Source organism: Ceratotherium simum, chromosome 19 (genome assembly GCF_057802395.1).
Source record: "Ceratotherium simum simum isolate JZ-2026a chromosome 19, ASM5780239v1, whole genome shotgun sequence".
Classification (NCBI taxonomy): Eukaryota; Metazoa; Chordata; class Mammalia; order Perissodactyla; family Rhinocerotidae; genus Ceratotherium; species Ceratotherium simum.
Window position 1 is genome coordinate 30,528,624 of NC_141918.1, and position 24,445 is coordinate 30,553,068.

At 35.4% G+C, this 24,445-nt stretch overlaps 1 protein-coding gene, 1 non-coding gene and 1 pseudogene across 2 annotated transcripts in view; 2 read left to right on the forward strand and 1 right to left on the reverse strand.

Moving 5' to 3' along the window:
* The window catches only part of SEC63 (SEC63 protein translocation regulator), a 73,485-nt gene that overhangs the window by 24,118 nt on the left and 24,922 nt on the right, over window positions 1-24,445 (reverse strand). The window contains exons 2-11 of the mRNA XM_087443963.1: window positions 19,962-20,061; window positions 15,502-15,616; window positions 13,740-13,852; window positions 9,148-9,209; window positions 8,257-8,315; window positions 6,492-6,542; window positions 5,390-5,498; window positions 3,257-3,351; window positions 3,026-3,158; window positions 1,568-1,660 (exon numbers count right to left, since the gene is read on the reverse strand). Coding sequence (XP_087300089.1) covers window positions 1,568-1,660; window positions 3,026-3,158; window positions 3,257-3,351; window positions 5,390-5,498; window positions 6,492-6,542; window positions 8,257-8,315; window positions 9,148-9,209; window positions 13,740-13,852; window positions 15,502-15,616; window positions 19,962-20,061 — 930 coding nt within the window. The remainder of the gene's footprint in view (window positions 1-1,567; window positions 1,661-3,025; window positions 3,159-3,256; window positions 3,352-5,389; window positions 5,499-6,491; window positions 6,543-8,256; window positions 8,316-9,147; window positions 9,210-13,739; window positions 13,853-15,501; window positions 15,617-19,961; window positions 20,062-24,445) is intronic.
* On the forward strand, window positions 20,173-21,192 carry LOC106800538 (large ribosomal subunit protein uL23 pseudogene; annotated as a pseudogene).
* Window positions 22,589-22,696, forward strand: LOC147914520 (U6 spliceosomal RNA). Its single transcript, XR_015555287.1, has one exon. It is a non-coding gene; the product is annotated as a U6 spliceosomal RNA (small nuclear RNA).

The following is a 24,445-nucleotide window of genomic DNA, read 5'->3' on the forward strand; positions in this document are numbered from 1 at the left end:
ATGGGCAAAAGACCTGAACAGACATTTCTCCAAAGAAAATATACAGATGGCCAACAGACACATGAAAAGATGTTCAAAATCATTAACTATCAGGGAAACGCAAATCAAAACTACAATGAGATATCACCTCACGCCCGTCAGAATGGCTATAATTAACAAGACAGGAAACAACATGTGTTGGAGAGGATGTGGAGAGAAGGGAACTCTCACACACTGCTGGTGGGAGTGCAAACTGGTGTAGCCACTATGGAAAACAGTATGGAGATTCCTCAAAAAATTAAGGATAGAACTACCATATGATCCAGCTATTCCACTGCTGGGTATTTATCCAAAGAACTTGAAAACACCAATGCATGAAGATATATGCACCCCTGTGTTCACTGCAGCGTTATTCACAATAGCCAAGACTTGGAAGCAACCTAAGTGCCCACCAAGGGACGAATGGATAAAGAAGATGTGGTATATATACACGATGGAATACTACTCAGCCATAAGAAACGATGAAATCCAGCCATTTGTGACAACATGGATGGACACTGAGGGTATCATGCAAAGTGAAATAAGTCAGAGGGAGAAGGTCAAATACCGTATGATTTCCCTCATTAAGTAGTAGATAATAACAAAAACAAACAAACACATAGAGACAGAGATTGGATTGGTGGTTACCAGAGGGGAAGGGGGGAGGGAGGAGGGCGAAAGGGATAATTCGGCACAAGTGTGTGGTGATGGGCTGTAGTTAGTATGTGGGTGGTGAACGTGATGTAATCTATGCAGAAATAGAGGTATAATGATGTACACCTGAAATTTATACAATGTTATAAACCAACGTTACTGCAATAAACAAAAAATTAAAAAATAAATAAATAAAAGAGAAGTTTGGTAAAAATAAATAAATAAATAAAAAGATCATGGTGTTGATTTCCTTTAAAAGTTACTGGATAAGATACAAAAAATATATAAACTTCATCAAACACACAGTATCCAGCAACAACCACAGATTTGATAGAAAAATTCTTTGCATCACCTCCAAAACCAGTAAATTATCAGACATCATCAGTATTAAGCACATAATGACACTGCCAAGAACTGACATCATCCATAACAACAAACCACAACCACTAACTTCTTTCTTAAGAGTCTCCCTTTCCATTACTGACACAAACTCCCTCATTCTTTTTTCCCTTCATGCAAAAAACACTACATGTCAGGTGATCATTGTTCCACCACTTAAAGAATTATTTCAAACTCATTCTTAAAATACAGAATAACCTAACTCTAAAAACATTCAGAGGAAGGAAAAGGATATTTTAAATCTTTGTAAACAATAAATAACAATAAACAATAAAACAATGAAAAAATTTAAATTCAAAAACATAATGAATTGTGATAAAGACTTTACATAATGGAAAATATAGGAAAGAACTAAGAAAAACCATGAACAAAATTGGGAAAGCTGATTCAACGTATAGATAGAATTAGAGTAAATACCCATAAATCTTAAAACTATAAAGTGTAATCTGCATATGCTTGCAAGAAAAAGTACAACAATTAATTGTTTCCTCCTCACCTTCACGGCTCCGGGCCATTATTATTAGTTGGCAAATCACATTAACCATTTCTTGAAGTAGAGCAGGGCATTTTTTCAGCATAAATTGCTGATCTGCAAAACAATGAAAAACCTGAAACAAATCATGTTCCACTTTTATAGTTAAAACATCTTTACTACCTGTAGTCCAAGACTAATACTAAATTTAAGTTGTCCCACAAATATTTTGCGTGAACTCAGAATTTTTACAGGTTGAATGCAATAGTTTCTCCTCAGCAGCACTATGCCAAAAATCAGCCAGAAAACCTTAGCTCACATTAGAGGTTTCATAGGCAAATTTTTAATAATATGGTGCTGGGTTTTATAAGTTAACTTCCTACCCTTTTTTTTTTTTTTGGAAACAGTCAATCTTAAATTTCATCCTAATCTTACTATATTTAAGAACTGTAAGAATTTTCTTCTTGTGCACCTAGGTTTCTATAATTATGGATAAATCCAAAGACTAAGATTGAGAATAAACGTCAACTAAATGCCCAGGGGAGAGGGGAAGGGACGACAGAGAGACTCTTTCATTTATATTTCATATAATAGTTAACCATTAAGCTCATCCATTGGGGTTGGTACTTAACCTAAAAAAATATTTGTCCCGTTTCTTAGATAATTGGTAAAAATGGAGATTATTAATATCTGTACAGAACATTAGGAACAGAATTACTAGTTAACTTGCAACTCCAATAACAATGCCTAAATAGTGCTCTTTCACTCACTCCATAAGAAGCATCCTATTCTATCACTACTCACTAAGCACCAACTGGCCTTGTTTCCAGAGGAATTTGACTGAATTATTGGCTTAAAAGGCAGGGTACAGGGGAGTTACATTCAGAAAGAACATTTATTCCCTAAGGATAATAACTTTCTTGTAAAACTTCAATGGAAATAATGCAGGTGAAGAAGAGATGACACACTCAAATTCATGACATCCCTGGAAACACTGCTGCCCCAATCCACTGCTTTTCTTTTAAGTCAACTAGATGGCTTCAAGTACTTATAAAGCTTTAAATAAAGATTAAACAGACACTTTATTGGTAATCACTGCTGGAAGATGATGATGGTGGTGGAGCTGACTAAGACAGTTGTCATGAAATCCATTTTTTCTCCCCCCAAAAGCTTAAACTATCTTTTTTTTTTTTTAATGTCATTAGGAACTCTTGTATAATCTGCAATTGACTAAACATTTCTCAGAGTATTTTCTCACCTTGAAATACTAAATTTTAACATTTGCCAAAACATCTGACTTAGACCTTCAAAGTATTTGTGAAGTAATTACGTAGCATACAGTTTTCTTTTTAAAAGGCCCTTGTGCAATTATTCATTCGATTGAGCAAAAAAGAACAGCAACAAAAACACTGCACTATGAGGTCTAATTAAATCCATTCCTTTCGTACACTAAAACCCTGCAGATATTAGAGTCACAAATACCTTCTTCAAGGGTCTCAGGAATTTTCATTCTAGCAAGATGAGACAGCAAAAGAACTCTGGCCTTCAGGCTATATGGGCAGGTAAGTGGAGGCTCATTCTTCTTTAAATTAATGCTGCCAATTTCTCTGATTAGCTAGAGTAAATAAAATACTTATTCAAAAAATATATACTTAAAAAGCATTAACTTTAATACTTAAATGCTTATCAAGGAATCTGGGAGATAGGCCTAACCTGAGGTATTAGAATATTATCTGTTGGTTTGCTTGTGGCATCTTTATTATACTGAGGATCAAATTCAGAGGCTCCAGCCAAAACCATGATAAGACCTAGGAAAACAAAAGAAATATGAAGGTAAATAAATAAATGTACTCTACCTATTAATTTCCCCTCCTAAGATACTTCATTAATCCTAGAGCGAGGCAGTTTTCCAATCAGGCACAATGCTAAAAATCATCTTAACTCCCATCTAATACTAACAAGTATTAATTTCTCCCATAAAAAAGAAGTGTCTCTTTTTTAAATGTTGTGCAATATTACCTATCACAAGTGAACAGAAATACGAATCAAATTAAGGGCCCCAAAGCAAGTGGATGTATTAAAATCACTTCAAATAGCACCTGTTTATAGACCCAAGCATTTGTTCCACAGAAAACTTCCATAGAGTATTAAGTATTCCATGTGATGTTAGTAACGTTAATGTGGAAAAAGGGGGCTCTGTGGTTAAATAAGGCTGAGAAATAATGAGTTAAAAGGAGTTTTAGGTTTCTTCACTTCATGACTTCTCAGAGCCTTGAGTAAACTAAAATACTCCGTAATTTAGACAATTTTTAATTTTGGAACCCTGGAGAATTTTATGGGAGTAGTGTTCCTTGAAATACACACGATTCGCAGCCACCTCTATTAGCATTATTCTCATTAGCCTATACAAGCTCTTTAATGACTGGCACTACAGTCATCAATCACACCTTAGCAGCAGAAAACACATGCCACATACTTACAAAGAGCAGGACAGTATAGAGGTTAAGTGCATAGACCCTGGAGTTTTCACTTGCTAGCTAAAGGGCCTAGGACAATATTCTTCACCTCTCTATGGGTCTCAGTTTCTTCATATGTGCCTGACACACAGTAAGCACAGTAATATGTGTGAGCGATTACTATTACTACCCTCAAATGCTTTCATGAAAACAACTTTTCCTAAGACAGCTATGTAAATGGTGCCAGTGCTAAAGTAACCAAAGATATACAACCAAACCCATCAGCTAAACAATGCTTTTCTGATAGAATTAATTGTGTAAGGCTAAGTATCACCCTCAGAAATGAAACAGAAATCAAGATCACTGTTTATAACAGGTTATAAACATGAAACATTTTCATGAAGGAATAAGTTTCTATATTAATATATTTCAATTCAGCATAAGGAATAGTGACATGTGTGCATAACGGAGAGTAAAATTCACTCACTCCTCAGAAATATAAGATCTGTTCACAGTCATATGATCCTAAGAAGTCTCTTTCTCCTCACCAAGAAAGTTAGTAAAATTGGCAAATCCAAAACACAGAAAAGTTCATTTAGGTTTTGGAACAAAAATGCATTCTAACAAGTGAAGCACAATTTAAAACTTAAGTCTTGTTTTTTTCTTCTTAAGGAGGGGAAAGGGGATGTCTACGATTTCTGCAGAGCAGTGATTCTGAAAGGCAACACTATATATCCCAGTGATAAAACTTACAATGTTAGCTTTATAGGATCAAAGAAAATATTTAGGATGGTACTTTTTTTTTCATAAGAAATTTTAAATAAGACTCTGGGAATGAAATATTCTGGCAGGTTTCTTTCAACATACCCAAGATCTCTACTTATTTTACTATGATTAATAAAGCACAATGTATTGGTTTAGGGTTCAGGAACCAGATTGCCTGGGTTGGATCCTGGCTCTGTCACTTACTGTGTATCCTTGGGCTCAGTTTCCTTATCTATAAAAGGTGCTTAACAACAGCCTTACTTATGGAGGCACAGCCAAGATTAAATGAGTTAATACCTGTATAGTCCCTAGCAATACTTGGTACACAACAAATACTCAAGAAATGTTAGCTAGTATTATTACAAAATTAGTCCACATGAAGCTTTACCATAAAATTTCTGAAAAAAAAAACACATATATTTTATATATATATATATTTGAGTAAATGGGAATAATAGAAATACATATCAATAAATGTGATAAAGGGTATTAGCATTTTTCTCCAGCTTTAGTTATATGAACTGAGTATTTCTAAATTGTAAAATGGAATTTCTCCAATTGAATATTTATCAACTCCACATAAGTGACTCAGAAAATAATATCACAATTACTTAAATTTACTTACGTTTCATATCCATATTTCGGGTTTTATAAACAAAATATGTATAAATCTGTGTTGTGCGTATTAGAATCTGGTCTCCACTATAGCGTATTGAGCGATACCACCAAGAGCCCTAAAACACAAATAAAATTTAAGAAGAAATAAAGCATCACATTTTCTAAATGTTCATAAACCAATAAAAACACCTGAGCTTTAGAACAAATAACTTTGTTACACATTTCAAATGATTTATTTAGAAAAAATTTACACTGCCTGACATCTAAACACCAACCTATCTCACTACATATATATGATTAAAACATTTAAGTTTCAGCTAGAAATTGTTTGATGACAAAATATAAATGAAATAACCAATTGCTATAAGCAACAAGATAGTTCCTGACACACAGCATGTCTTCAATAAATATCTGATAAGTGTAGGAGCAATTTTACAGTTGATACACTATTTTCATTCACATTATTCCATACAATTGGATCCTCACACAACAATACTATGAAGAAGGCAAGACAAGCTAATTACTAGCCTCACTATGGGACTCAGAGGAACAATAACATCAGAAAGAACACCACCAGTTACAAAAGCAATAGACAGTAAAATCATAAACTTTATGGAATCTCCATATTAAGGTACTATGCAGCTATTTTTAAAAATGAGGTTGTTCTATATGTTGTGCCCCTAACATATGAAGCAAAAAAGTAACAGAACAACACATACAGTAAGATCATATTAAAAAAAATGTGTGTATGTATACATAATGCCCAGAAAAATATTTGAAAGGGGAAATACCAAGCTTAGCAGTGATTATCTCTAACAAAGAAATGGAGCTGAGGGAGGTGGTGAAGAAGACTTTCATTTTGAACTCTAAATATACCTGTATTGTCTCAGTTGTGTGTAACTTTTGGATTGGGAGGAGATATACTTTAACATACTCAAGTGATGTCACCTTTAGAAGACGATTCAAGTATAGTTGAATATAAGATTCTTAAAATTCAAGAATCAATGGATTACATTCTAACACGAATTACAATCCTACAGAGACACTCTCCAAAGCATGCCACCAATTCTCTTTCCAAACAAATGTTAACAAAAAGAGCTAGAACTTACCACAACAACTGGAAGGATAACCATGAATGCCAAGCCATACACAAGTAAAACCTAGAATTGAAAAGAAGAGAAAAAATTGATGGCCTTCATCAGGTAAATTATAACAACATCTCTGAACACTTATTTTGGGCCTTACATGGGGGAGACACTATCAAAAGCACTTCTCATATATTATTTTGTTTAATTCTTATTTTCAAACTCTATGAGGAAGGTACCATTATTACTTTCCTTTTGCAGATAGGGAACCTGCAGCATATATAGGTTACATGGCTTGCCAGACCACACAGCTAGTAGGTAGTGGAGCCAGGACTGGAATCCAAGCATTCTGGCTCCAGAACCTATGCTCTTATCTACTTCTACTATAATAAATTACCTTTTAATTTGCTCTATAGCTAACACTAGCAAAACAGCTTTATAAATTATATTTCCCTTCCACTCAGGTACTTATATAACCACACCTTGGCAAGTAGTTAGTGCCTTGGAAATAAATGATAGAACCCTGGTTCCTTTGCCTAAATATCAAGGAGCAACTTCATAATGTTCTGTTTGCAAGTAATTTCTGTCTATTGGTCTTAGATTTTTCTCCCACTGCTTGATGCCAAATCTGGTAGCTAACTATCTTCCTCCTCTCTAGTATTCCCACACTAACCCTAAGTATGATAAACAAGGTCATATATAGCAACTACACACCCTTGAAGATAATGAATGTTAATCTGCCATAAAATAACATTAAATAAACCATTTCAAAACAAAATTACAGACTGTATGGATTTCTTTATTGCTTCAAAGATAGCTCCTAGATAATTATTTTCAGGAAAGTTGAAGTAGGGAATCATTTATGCCTGAATAACAGGTTAAGATAACTCCTGACGCTTTCAGAGCTGCAGCATCTATCAGTGATTGAAGTCTGATGCCCTACTGCCTCCTGAAGAACCACATGGAATATATACCATTAATTTAGCATAGATTAAAATTAACCTAGGGCCGGCCCCATGGCTTAGCGGTTAAGTGCACGCGCTCCGCTACTGGCGGCCCGGGGTTCAGATCCCGGGCGCGCACCAACGCACCGCTTCTCCGGCCATGCTGAGGCCGTGTCCCACATACAGCAACTAGAAGGATGTACAACTATGACATACAACTATCTACTGGGGCTTTGGGGGGGAAAGAAAATTAAAATTAATCTAGTCTGGATAAATGTGAAATAAGGATAATGTAAATTTTGACCACTACTTAGGATAAATGTAGATACCATAAAAAACAGTAGCTCCTCAAACCAAGGGTAGGACCCGATCTAAAAGCGCCTCCAAAAGAAAAGAAATCACCACAACTTTAAGGTTTTAAAAATACACTTAAGAACACACTGCCCCAAACCAGCAACCTAATAATGGGAACCAATTCTTTTCTCCACTATGTAAAAACAGTCTTCACAACACAGAGTTAAATTAGAAACAGCACACCAATATTTTCTTTGTAAAAGCTCTCTTTATATTACTAAGATATGTTAAATACATTATAATGTGTCTTTTTTCTTTACCTTTTTTCTTCCTCCTTTTTGGTGAGGAAGATTGGCCCTGAGCTAACATCTGTGCCAATCTTCCTCTATTTCGTATGTAGAATGCCTCCACAGCATGGTTTGATGAGCAGTGTGTAGGTCCACCCCGGGATCCGAACCCCCACGAACCCCAGGCTGCTGAAGCAGAGCACACAAACTTAACCACTACACCACCAGGTTGGCCCCCAACGTATCTTCTTTAAATGCACTCACCAAAATTGAATTTTTCTGGTCAACTATCCAAGCTGGCAGGGCAATTCCAAAGCTTGTGGCTAAAACAGAAAGAATATTTGTGAAGAGTCTCCACTTCCAGTTTATTTATATCCCAAAATTCTGTCTCCTACCCCCCCAAAAAACTTTAAGAAAGATTATCTTATTATGTATGCCCCCATTACACAAAAGTTAATGGATATGGTTTATATCTGAAACTTTACATTTTTCGGGGGGGGGTCGGGGGGACTCTAGGTACATGATTTCCTTTTTCCTAGAAAATCTGAATTCTTTTATACATCCTGAGTTTATGTAAACATTATGAAAAGACAAGAAAATGTTTCAAGTCAATAGAGAAAAACAGATTTTTTTCATCCAGTTTTTATCAACTAACTAGAAATAATGAATAATGACAGTGACTACTCTTCTCATCAAATCAAAGTTCTACCTTTCAAACTAGTCTCTAGAAAGAAAAATAAAGTAAAAATTAAAGGGAACTCAATTTACATATCTGTTTAACTTCTGTGGTTGTAATTTTCCTATTCATAAACTAAGAAAATCAAAATATTCTTTTCTACCTAGTTAACATTTTCATAACATATACCACATCCTCAGTTTTGTTTTTTTTGGTTTTTTTGCTGAGAAAGATTCGCCCTGAGCTAACACATGTTGCCAACCCTCCTCTTTTTGCTTGAGGAAGATTCACCCTGAGCTAACAGCCGTGCCAACCTTCCTCTATTTTGTATGTGGGTCGTGGCCACTGCACGGCTGCCGACGAGTGGTGCAGGTCTGCGCTCAGACACTGAACCCAGGCTGCCGAAACAGAGCACACCGAACTTAACTACTAGGCCACAGGGTCAGCCCCCAGTATTTTTTAATCATCATTTACCACACCTTGAGGCCCATCTGGATTTCCAAACTCTTCCCAATTTTTCCGAGACTCTTCATCAGTTAAACTAGCATCAAAAGAACAAAGTTGCACAATTAGAAATCCACATCTGACAATAAGTACTCATATATATAAACTCCACTAACCAGCCAACTCACTTCTTAAAGAAATTAATTTCAGAGAATCAAGAAAAGCCTCTCTGCAATGAGGCAAAAAAAGGGGAGAGGAGAGCAAGGAATTCTGCATTAACAGAAAATCCTAACTATTGAGCCTTGATACAAATTCCTAGTTCTGAAGTAGCCAGTTCAAGCCAGAAGATGAAACTTTAAACACTACTACATTTTCTGAGCAGGGAAAGATTATAAGTGACTTTTTTTTTTCCTATCTGCTCATATATTTTCTAAAATTTCTTCAGTGAGCATGTTTATACTTTAATAATGATATATATACATTTTTAAAGTATAAACTTAATATAATTAATAATAATAATCCCTCCAAAACTGGCACATTCTCAAAGAAAAAAATGAACAACATCTGTAAAACTCCACTGCTGTGGAAAAGGTCATTTGCATTGTGCTAAGATCACAATTTTCCCCTAAGCCAACTGATGGCAAGACTAGGAAAATATCTGCTAAAGCAACAGCTTCCTAACCCAGGCAGTAAGAAAGTGACAGAGTGATTTTTTAAACACCTAAATATGAATATAACCCTTGACCTGGGCAATGGCTCAAGAAACAGAGTGAGAGTCATTTTATTCCAGGTTCCAGTATAGATGTTAAAAAACATTAAAAGGAAATTTCAGTTCCTTCAAAAACTGTACAATGTTGTTCAGGAGACAAGGCCGACACACAAAAAATGACCAATAATATAATAAGAAAGGCATTCTTGCAGACCAATTGACAAAAGATTATGTTTATAGCCAAATCTACTTTTAGCCATATTTCTATTTCCCAGAACAGATGCACTTAAAATACAATGTAGTTTGTATTCAACAAAGCTCCAAGTTGAGAGAGAGAATACAGAAGTACTTTTATAAAATAGCAAAACTTTGCAATGATTTGAAAATATTTTTAAACTTATCAATTTGGTCATTTACGAAAACAAGTACCTTGACATCTTTAGTCCTTATTTAACCGTAACTCCACTTACGCTATTTGACCTAAGGCCACAGTAAAATACAGAAGCCAATGAAAAGCATTATTAGAGAGATTGCAAGTTCATAAGGAGTGGTGCTGAGATTCTTTTCTGCTAAGGGAAGGCTGTTTCTCAAAAAATTTTGTCCTGAGAGGATATGAACAGACATTTTTCCAAAGAAGACATACAGATGGCCAATAGCCACATGAAAAGATGTTCAACACCACTAATCATCAGGGAAATGCAAATAGAAACTACACTAAGATATCACCTTACATCGGTTAGAATGGCTATAATCACCAAGACAAAAAATAATAAATGTTGGAGAGGATGTGGAGAAAAGGGAACCCTCATACAGCGCTAGTGGGGGTGTAAACTGGTGCAGCCACTATGGAAAACACAGTATGGAGATTTCTCAAAAAATTAAAAATAGAAATACCATATGACCCAGCTATCCTACTACTGGGTATTTATCCAAAGAACTTGAAACCAACAATTCAAAGAGACTTATGCACCCCTATGTTCACTGCAGCACTATTCACAATAGCCAAGATGTGGAAGCAATCCAAGTGCCCATCCACTGATGAATGGATAAAGAAGATGTGGTGTATATATACAATAGAATACTACCCAGCCACAAAAAAAAAAAAACAAAATTGTCCCATTTCCAACAACATGGATGGACCTTGAGGGTATTATGTTAAGCGAAATGAGCCAGACACAGACAGAGAAAGACAAACACTGTATGATCTCACTCATATGTGGAAGATAAACTGACACATGGTCAAAGGGAACAGATTAGTGGTTACCAGAGGGGAAGGGGGTCGAGGGGGTGGGCATAAGGGGTAAAGGAGCACATTTATACGGTGACTGACAAATAATAATGTACAACTGAAATTTCACAATGTTATAAACTATTATGACCTAAATAAAATTAAAAAAAAAAATTTGCCCTGATTTCCCTGCACAATTGTCCACCCCATCTAGAGCTTTAGCTATTGCTTCTCTAAATAGTAAGTCTTCTAATCAGATTTTTTTGCACAAAATAATGCTCTCTGCCCCCTTCTGCCTTTCTGATGATGGCAGCAAGATAAACTGCTCTGTTTGCTATACAATACCCTCAGATTTTGCAAAATAAAGCACAGCTCACATCATAGTAGCAGTTGATTTTTCAACCTGCACACACACACCTGATTACAATTCTATTAAGTCATTAATTAAACTGACTTGTACAACTGCTGTGTGACAGGAATCATGCAGGATCCTCAATCAAAATATAGGAATCATCAACTCTTTAAAAGGTCGGTGTAAAAAAAAAAACTGATTTTTTGCTACTTATTCGTACTTCAGTCTAACACCATTTCTAAGACTTAAAGTACTTAAAAACTATGTGATTTTAGTATAATTCATCTATAACAAGCTTAGACAAAACCAATGATGCTAATATAATTTTTAAAAATTCAATGAGTATAAAGTTTCCTAAATATGGTTACATCCTTTAACTTTGGAGGTGGGAGGTTGTGTCATAGATCCTATTATGAATCTAATGAAATCTATACCCATTTTGCCCTGGAAAAAATGCACATATACAAATACACATAAATTCTGTATACAATTTCAGGGACCCCAGATTATAAATCCTGATCTAGAGAATGCGTTCACTAAATTATATATGAGTGACCCTGAGCTGGCGATTAGAGCTAAGTTACATATTCACTTGTAGGAACACATGAAAACACATGTTTTTAAAAATTAAAATAGCTTTAAGGTAACATCTATGCTGCCCACTTGTTATAAAGTAGCTTAAAAAGAGGTTTTACGTCTGAAAGCCAAATCCCGAAGAATGAACCAGAAAATTCAACAACTGGTCTAACTCCTCAAAAATAACCGTACTTCCTTTCCTTTAAGTTAGAATCTGGTATGAAGAAACAGGAATGACCCAGCTAGTTTATTATAATGGACAAATAAGGGAAGAGAAAATACCTGAATACCAAAGAAAATTCTAAAAAAACTTTGTAGATCAAAGGCTGTAATTGCATTCCAAAAGTTGCATGAGTTATACTCAGGCTGCTAGAGTTATACAGAAGACAGGAGCTTTAACTCAATCACTCAGAACTGATATTTAGTGAAATGCACACCTTTATCTAATCTAGGTATACTCAAACAAGTTACAAGATCTCGAAGTTCTGGGTCCCATGATCATTTTACTTCATATGTCTGATAGATCATCAACTACTTAAGACTTTTTCATACCAAACATTCTGTATCTTTATCATATAACTGAGTTAAAACCAAAGGCCATATATTATTCTTCTATACTTTTTGGAACAGTGACAATACATCATAAAGAGTCAGATTTTCAGTAAGCTGAGAACAAAATCATGAACTTTAAAATATTATAATACCTGAAGACTGAGGGGAAAAAAAAAATAACTGCACCAAAAGCACTAAAATGAAAACTACTAATTATATAATCTTGGCTATCTGACTTCCTCTGGAAATCATTAGTTCTTCTTGAATTACCTGAGGACAGCAACTAAGGCACTAGAATACTTGTGCAACGAAAGTAAATGCTCGAAGGAGACACACAGAAAAAAAGGGAAAAGGAGACACCAACTGAAAAACAGCAATCTGGAGGACATCTGCTGTGCAGAAAAGAAAATGTAGTGCACACTTCAGAAGCTCCTGGAGGCATTGCTTTACTACAGAATCATATTCACACAGATAACCAGCAATCCGCAGAAAGGGGGGAGAGGAGACACAGTCAACATACTTTTATTAAGCACAAAAACAAGACAATATTTCCCAAACTTCTGTCATTCATATGCCACTTTCAGGGTTTGCTATTATATCCGAGTATCCTATTATTTACTTATATTTTTTAAATTAGCTCACAAAATTATACATCACTGAGTCCTCAAAAAACCAAATATCTTGCCTGTATTCTACTCAATTCAACGTAAGAGCTGTATAGGGATATACCTATCATGAGTCCTGAAGAATCCAGCTAACTTTTATCTCTTGTAATATTAACACTCAAGGAATAACAACTTCTAATTTTATATACTCTATCCTGTTTCCCAAAGATTAAACTGGTCTTTAAATAGTTTAAATGAGATAAGCTACATTGCCAAAACAAGAGAAATAGATCTAGCCTAATAAAAAGCCTACAAATGAAAACAAGGTGTAAGTATACCCTCTTCTAATCAGGATGCTTAGAAAACAGCTCAATTAACTATCACTTACTACTTAATTTAACCAACTTCACACAGCAAAAGCATTACTCTAAGTTATTTAACATTAAGCTTTAAATTACCACTTAGGTTTGCCAGCTAGTTCCCATAAATGACAGGCTCAACATATGAAGTCAGCATTTAATAAAAGTGTATGACAACTATTTTATTCAAATAGAAAACTGTCTATACCACTCTTAAAAATGTGTAATGGGTCCCATGATACTTACGCTGCATAAGCTTTTGCTATCCTCATGAACATAACTTCATCGCCTCCTTTATCTGGATGATATTTAAGTGACAGCAAACGATACTGTTTCTTAATTTCTGCTACTGTTGCCCCCTAAAAGGAAAAGCTTTGTTTTAGTAAAAATAAGCACGACACCATAAAAGCATAATCCATCCCACTGTGAACCTAAAATATGAACTACTCAATATTTCCAGAAAGAGAAAATGAAGTTCTCTTCCTACATATTTGTCCCACAAATTTCACACCATGTATTTTTAAAATATACTTATTTTGTCCAATATATTTATTTTATTGAGCACTTACTATGTGCCATGCCGTACCCTAGGCACTGATGATTTGAGAGTGAAACTATATAATGCAGTATTTAAGTAAAATACAAGGGCAGTAATATTTAAATATCAAAGAATGATCACAGTAAATTAAGCTTGGCTGAAAAAACCCTCAAATCAAAGGTTAACTTCCTTTCTAGGAAATAATCTGAAGAATATCTGCTTGTCAACACTGAATAAGTTTACCTTAGTTGTTTCCTAATTAGACTCGATTTCTATTAATAAATTTTTCATATTGATTTTTTATGGCATTCAATTGCCCCTAAATATTTTAATCTCAAAAAATCTCTCTTGGGCCGGCCCCGTGGCTTAGCGGGTAAGTGCGCATGCTCCGCTACTGGCGGCCTGGGTTCGGATCCCGGGCGCACACCGAGGTACCGCTTCTCCGGCCATGCTGAGGCTGCGTCCCACATGCAGCAACTAAAAGGGTGTGCAACTATGACATACAACTATCTACTGGGGCTTTGGGGAAAAAAAAAAGGAGGAGGATTGGCAATAGATGTTAGCTCAGAGCTGGTCTTCCTCAGCAAAAAGAGGAGGATTAGCACGGATGTTAGCTCAGGGCTGATCTTTCTCAAAAAAAACAACAACAAAAATGATCATGATCCTCACAATAAGAAAAATCAGATAATATGCAAACTTTTCTTCTACAAAGCAGAAAACTGGAAGATAAACACACTCCTTACTTTGTATTATATGAATGCCTGGATCAAGTCACCTACTGAGCAGAGACTAGAAGTAAAAGAAAATGCTTTGGGAAAAAAATGGAAAGAACACTAGATCCAGTTTGGCTACTAAGACGTTACGGGACCCCAGACAAGACACAAATTTTCCAGACCTCGTTGTCTCCAGCAGAAAAAAAGACTAGATGATCTCCAGAATTCATTTCAGTTCTAACTTTCCATTGTTATACCTAAAAGACTAATCTTGTATTGAGACATCAATCAAGTGATCACCTAAGGGGTATACCCAAGGTTAACCTGAATTTCTATGACAATGACACCAGTTCTTTATAAGACATAAAGACTTAACATACTGCCTTAATGTCAACTAACACAGGGTCATAAGATTTTTATCATCCAGCTAACATAAATGAACCTCCTGGTTTTAACTTTGCATTACACTACTCTTACACACGCCTTTTAAAAATATACTCACTGACTTTGTACCTCATCTTCAAATATTCTTACATTTTAGCAATTACAAACCAATAATAGGATGGCAATCAACATCGGTACCTTAAAAAACATATACGCATTAAAATAATACTGGATTAGATCTTATTTTAATAAAAAGTTTAACTGACCAAAGTCTGATTTCTTTAGGCACAGCCCAATTTCTTTTAGGATGTGGGTCTATAGTATTTTCATGCGATCATTAAACTAATGTGCATTATATAAAAATACTACTTACGGGATCCAAATTTAATACTTCGTAAGGATTGTATTCTTGATATTCTCGGTCTGTTTTGGAAACTTTGTATACAAGGAATAAGAACAATGCCCATCCTGCAAGGAGAACTATTTTCCTGTTTAGGAAAAAGATAAGTGAAGTATAAATAAATACATCTACATGGTTTTCCTTTAAAATTCTAAAGACAGTATGGCAAGATCAAGGCAGAGAACACCTAAAGTAGTCCCATTATCAGTGGGCTATTGACAAATTCTACAATCACTGGGTTGTAAACTCTTGTTACAACAAGGACAGTGTCATTTTCACCTTTGAATTCTGCAGAATCTAGTACAGACCCTTGGCATGTAATATTCCGAGTTACTATTTACAAAATTTTAAACACAGAAGTTAATTCAACTTACTAGCTTATTGGACCCATTACATTAAATCAAAATATACTAAGTATTCAGTACACCATTTAATGTGAAAAAGAACTGCTCTTGACCTTGCAATTACACTTTTAGTAAGATAAACTATGAAAAATAACGGGTCAATTGTGCAAAAATGAATAAATAAGCCTTGTTTATAATAGTAAAACTTTGGAAACAACCTAAATGTCCATTTATGGGGAACTAAATAAATAAACCATTTATAGGAGACTTACTAAATAAACCAACATACAGCCACACAATGAAACACTTTTTAGCCAATACAGCTATAGAAAAATGTGCATAACAGGTTAAAAAACAAAAGATACAAAAGAACATATAGTTTGGAAAAAAACTAATTTCTTCTCTCCAATATGTCCTGTTAGTAAAAATATTTAAAAGATTGATATTACCAGTGTTGGAGAGGCTAAAGAAAAAAAGAACTCTCATACACTCTACACTCTGAAGGACTATCTGGCAATAAGGTATCAAAAGCCCTAAAGAAGTACATACCCTTTTAACTACCAACCCACTCCACTTCAAGATATTCAGAAGGAAATAAACTAGAATTAAGTATATAAAGTGTAAAAGGGTGGTTACAGATATAAATAATAGCAGAAAACACACACAGAAACGTCCATCAATAGAGTACTGGACAAATGAGTTAACAGTACATCCATACAGTGAAATACTATCCAGCCACTAAAAATAATATTTGCTGTAGAAGATTATCTACCTTCTATTGTTAAATTAAAAAAGAAAAACAGCTTTCAAAGTTATGTGTATAATATAATCCTATTTTTTGTAAATAAAAGTTTATTATAAATAAACATATAGAATGTAAATCATCTTAATAGTAGCTCTTTAAGTGATGAAACTGAATAATTTTTATTTTTTTAAACCCTTTGTATCACAATTTGTTACACTGAGCAGGAATTGTTAAAAAAAGACACATAAAATGAATCATAGGAGGCCTAATCAAACAAAATTGAATTGACCAGTTTTCAAAGACAGAAAGTAAACCTTCCATGTACTTAAGCTCTCTTGGTAGAAACCTACCTTAAACAAGTTTATTTGGAATGAGCCTCTAGGATCCGGTTCCAACCTACCTGCTTACCTTTAATTACCCCGATTTTTCAAAGAAAATAAATCCCTATCTCCCAAAGTTCCCTAAGCTCTTCCCACCATCATGCTTTTGCTCTCTTGGATCTTTCTAGCTAGAATTCCCATTCCCCATCTCTGCCTATTCAAACTCTATTCATCCTTCAAGTCTCAACTTAAATTATCCACCATCCAAGAAGCAATACTTAATCCTTGTCAAGATGATCATTGGGGAGGCTATGGTCACACTCACAAAGAAGCACAAACCATGACTTTCCTCCTCTGTCTCGCTGCAAGCTCCTTGAGCAAGGGGATAGGATCTTATTCAGTTTTGACTAACCCCAGAGTAGCTTAAACGCAGCTGGCAATCAGATGCAAATTTCTTTCCATCTGGCCAAAGTAATGCTCTAAACCTTATTAAGGGCATAATACTGCAAGCTGCTTTCCATACTATCTATATGCGCAAGGAGGAAAAGGGAGCCCCACCTGGAACGCTCCCACTTTCACCTGGCTATTTCGGGAGAGGTAGTTAAGAACATAAGCTCTGGAACAAAACTACCTGAGGTCAAATCCTAGCTTCACTACCTATTAACTGAGAGATCTTGGCAAGATGCTTAGCCTTCTACATCTCAGTTTCCAACCTTTAAGGTGAGTTTGAGAATTAAATGAGATTAGGTATGTAAAGTACCTAGAAAGTCCCTCACAGATAGCAAACAATCAATTCATGTTAGTTGTTGGCTGTCATTAGTAACTCTTACCCAAATCTCAGCTTGGACCTCACTTACTCAGGGAAGCCTTCTCTGTCTCAAGCCAGAGCAGAGCCCTTCCTCTGCTCTTTCAAGGCACCCCCCTCACAGCCCTTACTAAATCTTATTATCATTACTTGTTTACTTGCCAGTATCCCCTAAGACTAAGTTGTTGAACCATGTCAATTTGTTAATTACAGTATATCAGCACCTAGTATATCTGACACATACATAGTAGGCACACAATAACTACTTATTGAATGAATAATGAAAATAATTCAAAACAGTAATTTTAAACTCAAACCCAAAGTTTGCTAATACCCTCAATATGCTAAAGAACACTTGAAAATACACTTTACTCCCACACAAATTAACAACTCCACATTTTGTTTTGCCAACTCCCCCAAAAGCTCAGAAAACAAAGATAATGGTGAAATTGAAATTGAAAACCACTAAAGACTTAAAGCAAACAAGGGTAGAAGGGAACAAAACACCCAGGATACACTACACCCCATGTTAGATGCTTTACATGTAGCATTTGGCTTTTAAGCCAACGAACAAAGGCAGGAGAGAGGCTCATGACAGAACACCCAGGCTAATGAAAACTACCACAACCAACAAAACCAAGCAACAGTGGAAACACAATGGATTACATCATGTTCCATGCCCAATTTTTTTAAAAGCATGTTTGGTTCCTCTGAAAATTTATTTCCCTACATATAGCTTCAACAATTGTGAAGTCTTGTGTTTTTTCTTTAAGCATACTTTAAAAGTTATTTTGGAAGCAACTTCCAGAAATTAGAGCATTACACTATGACTGCTTAATTTGACTGTTTAATCTTGAAAGAATGCTGCAGGGTTAAGTAGTAAAAAGGTTCTGATGGTTTCTGACCTTATCTAAAATTGTTACCAGTATCTATTTAATTCTTCCTTAAACATCTTTTAATCTGTACTTCCATTTAAGTAAATCAGTTTACTAATGACGGAAGAGAACTCCCACAGAGTTGGGGTTTTTTCCTTGAAAACTGAGGTTCAGATACCCACAAAGTTTTGACCAAAGCCCAGAAAAGGAGAGACTGGCAGGCCAAAAATATTTGCTTTGCTGCCTCATAAAAGTTTAATTTAAAATGAGAAGCAATAGCAAAGAATAATAAACAGTGAACATAAAACTACTTTTATATATACTTGTTTTGCCTTTTAGGGTCATATCACTGAAGAACTCTTAACACTAAAGCTAAGATTTCCCTCCCTCTACAAACGAAAAGTCACAGGGACCTTCAAACGTCAGACCTACCAGGCAAAGTCAAACCTTACAAAGAAAAACCATTTAAACCCCCAGAAATTACACAGATATGTTGAAAACTATCATTATCATTTAAAACAAGATTATAAAATAACTGGTTCTACTTGTACTAATTTCCTCTGCCAGGTCTTCTCCTCCTGTCTATCGGATAAAGAGATGTAGGTAATTCACAAGATACAGTCCTCCAATAAGGCAACTCTTTCACCTCTCAGTTCCATCTATTACCTCTAAATTGATGACAGGATGAAGGTCCAAAGCCTAGGCTCTCACCAGCATCACCCACAGCCTCACAAAACCAAACAGGCCCGCTCTAATCAAACATGCTAATGGTTTGTTTAAGCAGATGGGCCTGCCAAAACAAAGGTGACTAGGTCCCTGCTCCACCACTTCTAGCAGCAGGACCTTGGTCAAATTACCTTCTTAGTCTCAGTTTCCTCATCTGAGAAAAAGCAAAAACATCTACCTTGAAGTTAATATAAAACTAATGAGATGACATACAAAGCCCTAGCACAGCACCTGGCATACCGTACGTGCTCAATAAACTTTAATTATCACCATGAAATGCAAACTTGACCGTATCATCTCCCAGCTTTTAATAATCTTTTAAAGATTCGCCCATAGTCTTTAAGACAAAATTTAAATCCTGACACAAGATGCACAAGTTCTTCCTTCAAGATTTGACTTCTCTTTCTCCACTCCTCCTGAGTCAGAAGAACACACTCTCCTTCAAACTTCTAAATCTCTCTGTTCAGACAGCTCTCAAATTTACTAATCACATCTTACTCCTACTAAGACTACAATTTCTTTACAGATAGATTTTATTCATCGTTATACCCCTCTTTTATATGATACCTAGCAAAGAGTAAGCACTAGTATGTTTTTTAATTGAAACCAACTACTTACTTTACTGTAGGAATAATATTTGGCTGGGGTTTTAATAATCGTAAACGATACCACATACATCTTCCATATACTTTTCTGATATTCTTTAATCGAATTTGCTCTGTCAAAAAAGAAAAATAAGGTGATAAGTTAAACCATTTTTCACAGTGAAGGAAAAGCCAGACTTAATACCATACTAGTCTTCATTACCATGCTAGTATTTTATTGGAACATGAAAGTGCTGCCTACTTAAGTAACCTTTAAAAAAAATTCACAAGATAGGTTAAATTTTCTGCCACTCACAACAAACGATCTATCTGGAAAATTTTACTCAACTACCAGGCAACCATTTTCCACGTGAGACTTAAGTAACTTCTAATTGAAAAATGCAAAAACTGACTTGAATCCAAAATATATAGTCACGTAATCAGCAATTTCTGAGAAATTCTCTCCTCTTTTCCCTTCTGCTATAGAAGAAACAAAAAGTATAAAATAGCTGAAACGTGGTTATTAAGGAAACTAAGCAGAAATGACATTCTTCAAACATGAAAATAATTGTTAAATTAGAAAAGTCACCCAAACCGTACGAACTTAAAATAGGTTCATATAAGAGCTATGACAAAAGGTATTCCTTTAGTCCCCAGAAAATATCTGCAATTCAATTAAAGGAATTACACTGAAGCCAAAATATCATGTATTGTTTTACTAAACTCACCACAATCACTTGGTTTGAATAACTCTCCCAAGTTGAAAAAATTCTTTTTAAGTAAGTTTTAAAATAAAAATCTACCTTTTCATGAAAATGGCACGCAGAAAGCAAAGAAAGAAGTCCATGCCCCTCCCAAAGCCGAAGCCAAAACAAAGGCCTGGAAGGCCAAGAAGGCAGGGTTAAAAGGCGTCCACAGCCATAAGGAAAAAAAGAAGATCCGCAAGTTACTCACCTTCTGGTTGGCCCTAGACACTCCAAAGGCAGCCCAAATATCCTTGGAAGAGCAAAAAAACTTGACCGCTACGCCATCATCAAGTTCCCCCTGAACACCGAGTCAGCCATGAAGAAGAAGACAACACACGTGTGTTCATTATGGATGTCAAGGCCAAGAAGCACAAGATCAAACAGACTGTGAAGAAGCTCTATGACACTGACATGGCCAAGGTCAACATCCTGATCAGGCCTGATGGAGAGAAGGTGTATGTTCGGCTGGCTCCTAACTATGATGCTTTGGATGTTGCCAACAAAACTGAGATCATGTAAACTGCATCCAGCTGGATAATACTAAATGTCAATTTTTTCACAATATTAAAAAACTGCAAAACCACAGTCCTTAAATGAGATGCCAGATAAGTAAAAGAAATTTGCATATAAAAGAATGCTCCAAAGCCTCCATGTAAGAAGTCCAACTACTCTGTTACCACAATGTTTTGAGGAAAGCATCCACAAGGGAGAGATATGTGGCAGGAGATATCAGAACTAGGCTGGTAAAGAGGAATCTAAGTAGGGGAAGGAGTGGTAACAGAAAAGGAGACCGGTAATATGCAGGAGGACTGATAAATAAGTTAATATATTAAGGATAATGGATAAAAGGATAAATAGACAGTTTTTCACTGTCAGAAAAGGGAATTACATATATGAAAAAATAGAAAACAAGAATGAACCCTGTGGTGTCAAACTGGAATTGAAGGTATCAGTATAAACTACTATCTTTTAATACAGAAATATAGATGTAGATCTATACACATACACAGATATTCTCTAGCTCTATTAAGTGAGCCTAGAAGCAGTGGCATCTCAATAGCAGTGAGCACACCTAGCACCCATATCTTGGCTTCTAGATACCATTCTCTACTAACATGAACCAGGGATCCAAGTATCTTCCCACAAAATGTTACAAAAGAGAAAAGAATGATTTTATAGTGAAGTGTGGTAGGCTGAATAACTGCCCCCCAAGACGTCCACATCCTAATACTCAGAACCAGTGAATCTATTCTCTTACATGGCAAAAGGAACTACACACATGTGATTAAATTAACGATCTTGCGATGGGGAGATTATCCTTGGCCCAATAAAATCACAGGGGTCCTTAGAAGAAGGAGGGTCAAAAAATAGAGGTGATGGGGCAATGGGAGCAGAGATTGGAGCAATGCCCTTTGAAGATGGAGAGAGGGGCCACAAGCCAAGGAATACAGGCTGTGGCAAGGAAACAAAGTGTACCCTAAAGCCTCCAGAAAGAACCAATCCCGCCAAAGCCACGACTAGCCCAGTGAAACTGATTTTGGACTTCTGGCCTCCAGAGCTAAAAGAGAATAAGTTTGTGTTGTATTAAGCCACTAAGGTTGTGGTAATTTGTTACACCAGCAATAGGAAACTAATACAGAAAACCTGGCAGACACCACCTTAATCAGGTGATCAGTGAACATCAACAGCAATGAGACAAACTGCAATCATATACCATCTGACAGAATACAATGAGAAGGACAAAGAATCAGTTTTGTGAAATTCCTAAGATACATAACCTGAATCTAATCATGAGAAAACACCGGACAACCCAAATTAGGCTCACTCTACAAAATAACTGGCCTGTAATCTTTAAAGCCAAGGAAAAACTGAAGAACTGTTCCAGACTGCAGGAGACTAAAGAAACATGTCAACTGTGTTCACTTCAGCAGCACATATACTAAAACTGGAATGATACAGAGAAAAATTAACATGGCCCCCGTGCAAGGATGACACGCAAATTTGTGAAGTGTTAAAAAAAAAAGGAAACGTCAACTAAACGTGACATGATTCTGAACAGAATCTTTTGCCAAAAGGAACATCACTGAGACAAGTGACAAAACTTAAAGAGGGTCTGAGTATGAAATGGAAGTAATGTTAATTTTCTGATTTTCATAGTTAAATTACGGATGCTTTTGAAAATACTACTGGCGATTTTTTAATGTGTATTTCATTAAATTAAGCCTCCACAGTCTCCCATTTTCAAGTATAAAACCAAGAAAACATCTGATAAGATTATAAGAACAATGCTGAAATCTCTTTATTAACCAGACAGCTTGATCTGTTCAAAGGAATGACATTCTCCCAGTGTCCCTGGCGAAGAGAAAGCACACATGGTTTTCAGCCCCACAGTCTTGCACAATGTGTACGTGCACCTTGTAAGCTTCACTCTTCCAATCCAAAAATTAAATCTCAACTTTTCAGGAGAATATTTAAGTCAATGAATAAGTACTTCAGAGTATGGTTTACACAGTAACACAGTGGCATTTAGATTTCCAGCACAACAAAATATTCATAGTACACATTCCAAAACTCTTATATGAATGACCTCAAGTCAAAGTAACCATCACAAGTAAAGTCCTTCCAGGCAATTTTTTAATAAGACACTTATAAGAATAAAAAAAGGTTCATTTATAAACTTCTAGTTTATAAAATTACTAGTTTTATGGCCAGTAAAAATTACATTAGTATTATCATTAACTTACGATATAGTTCTTAAAGAAATTATCCACATTTATAGAAAAGGGAAATTACAAGGTCATAAAACAATTCTGTGATTTAAAAAACAACGTAACAACATATTATGATTGCTCTCAGCAGCTGAACATCAAGTTTATATGTCTGTGGAAGTAGGTCCAGGTTTGCGGGAAGGTTATTACAGTTGTGTTTCATAAGCTGCACAATCTTTGCTAAAACAGTCACATCCATCTGTCCATGCCAGGATGATCTGCCAGATGTAGTATAACTGAGTGAACTCTTAGCACCATATTCCTAGAACACAAAGAGCTGAAAGAATGTTAGCCAGATCTGAAGTCTTCAAACCTGTTTGCCTGCTTACCACAAAAGAATTTTTAAAAATCACGTACCTTCGTGTAGTTTTCTAATTTGGCATCTAAAATTTTTCATCACAGGTTTGTAGAGTTAGTTGCAAAAGATGTCATTTCTGACATAAAGTTGACATTTTAAAATAAAATAGTTGCATCATTTTTAAATGTACCAATGAAATCTAAAAACCATACCAATTTCATACCCACCATCATCTATTTACAAAAATTCATGAACAAGTCCTTCATTCTACTTCCCCCACATAATTTTATCCTAATGTAATATATTTTTATCCTGGAAAGTCATTTCTTATAATACTGACACATACTTCTGAAAATTAGTTTTCTTATTCCACGTGACTATTAAGTTTTTCCCAACTTTTTACTTTGAAAGTTTTCAAGCCTTCAGAAAAGTTGAAATAATATTACAATGAACAATACCTTTCACGTTAATTAACCAATTGTTAACATTTTCCAACTCCTGGCTCTATCTCCAGTTCCCTCTTTCCTGCCCCCTCCTTTTTATCTGAACTATTTTAGATTAAGTTGCAGACTTCAAGACACTTCACCTCTAAAGGCTTTGGCACATATCACCAAAGAATATCACTAAGTTTATCATACGCAAGTTTAACATTTATAAGGTTTTATAAGTTAAAATTTCTGACACTACATTTCTTTTGGTGTTATCA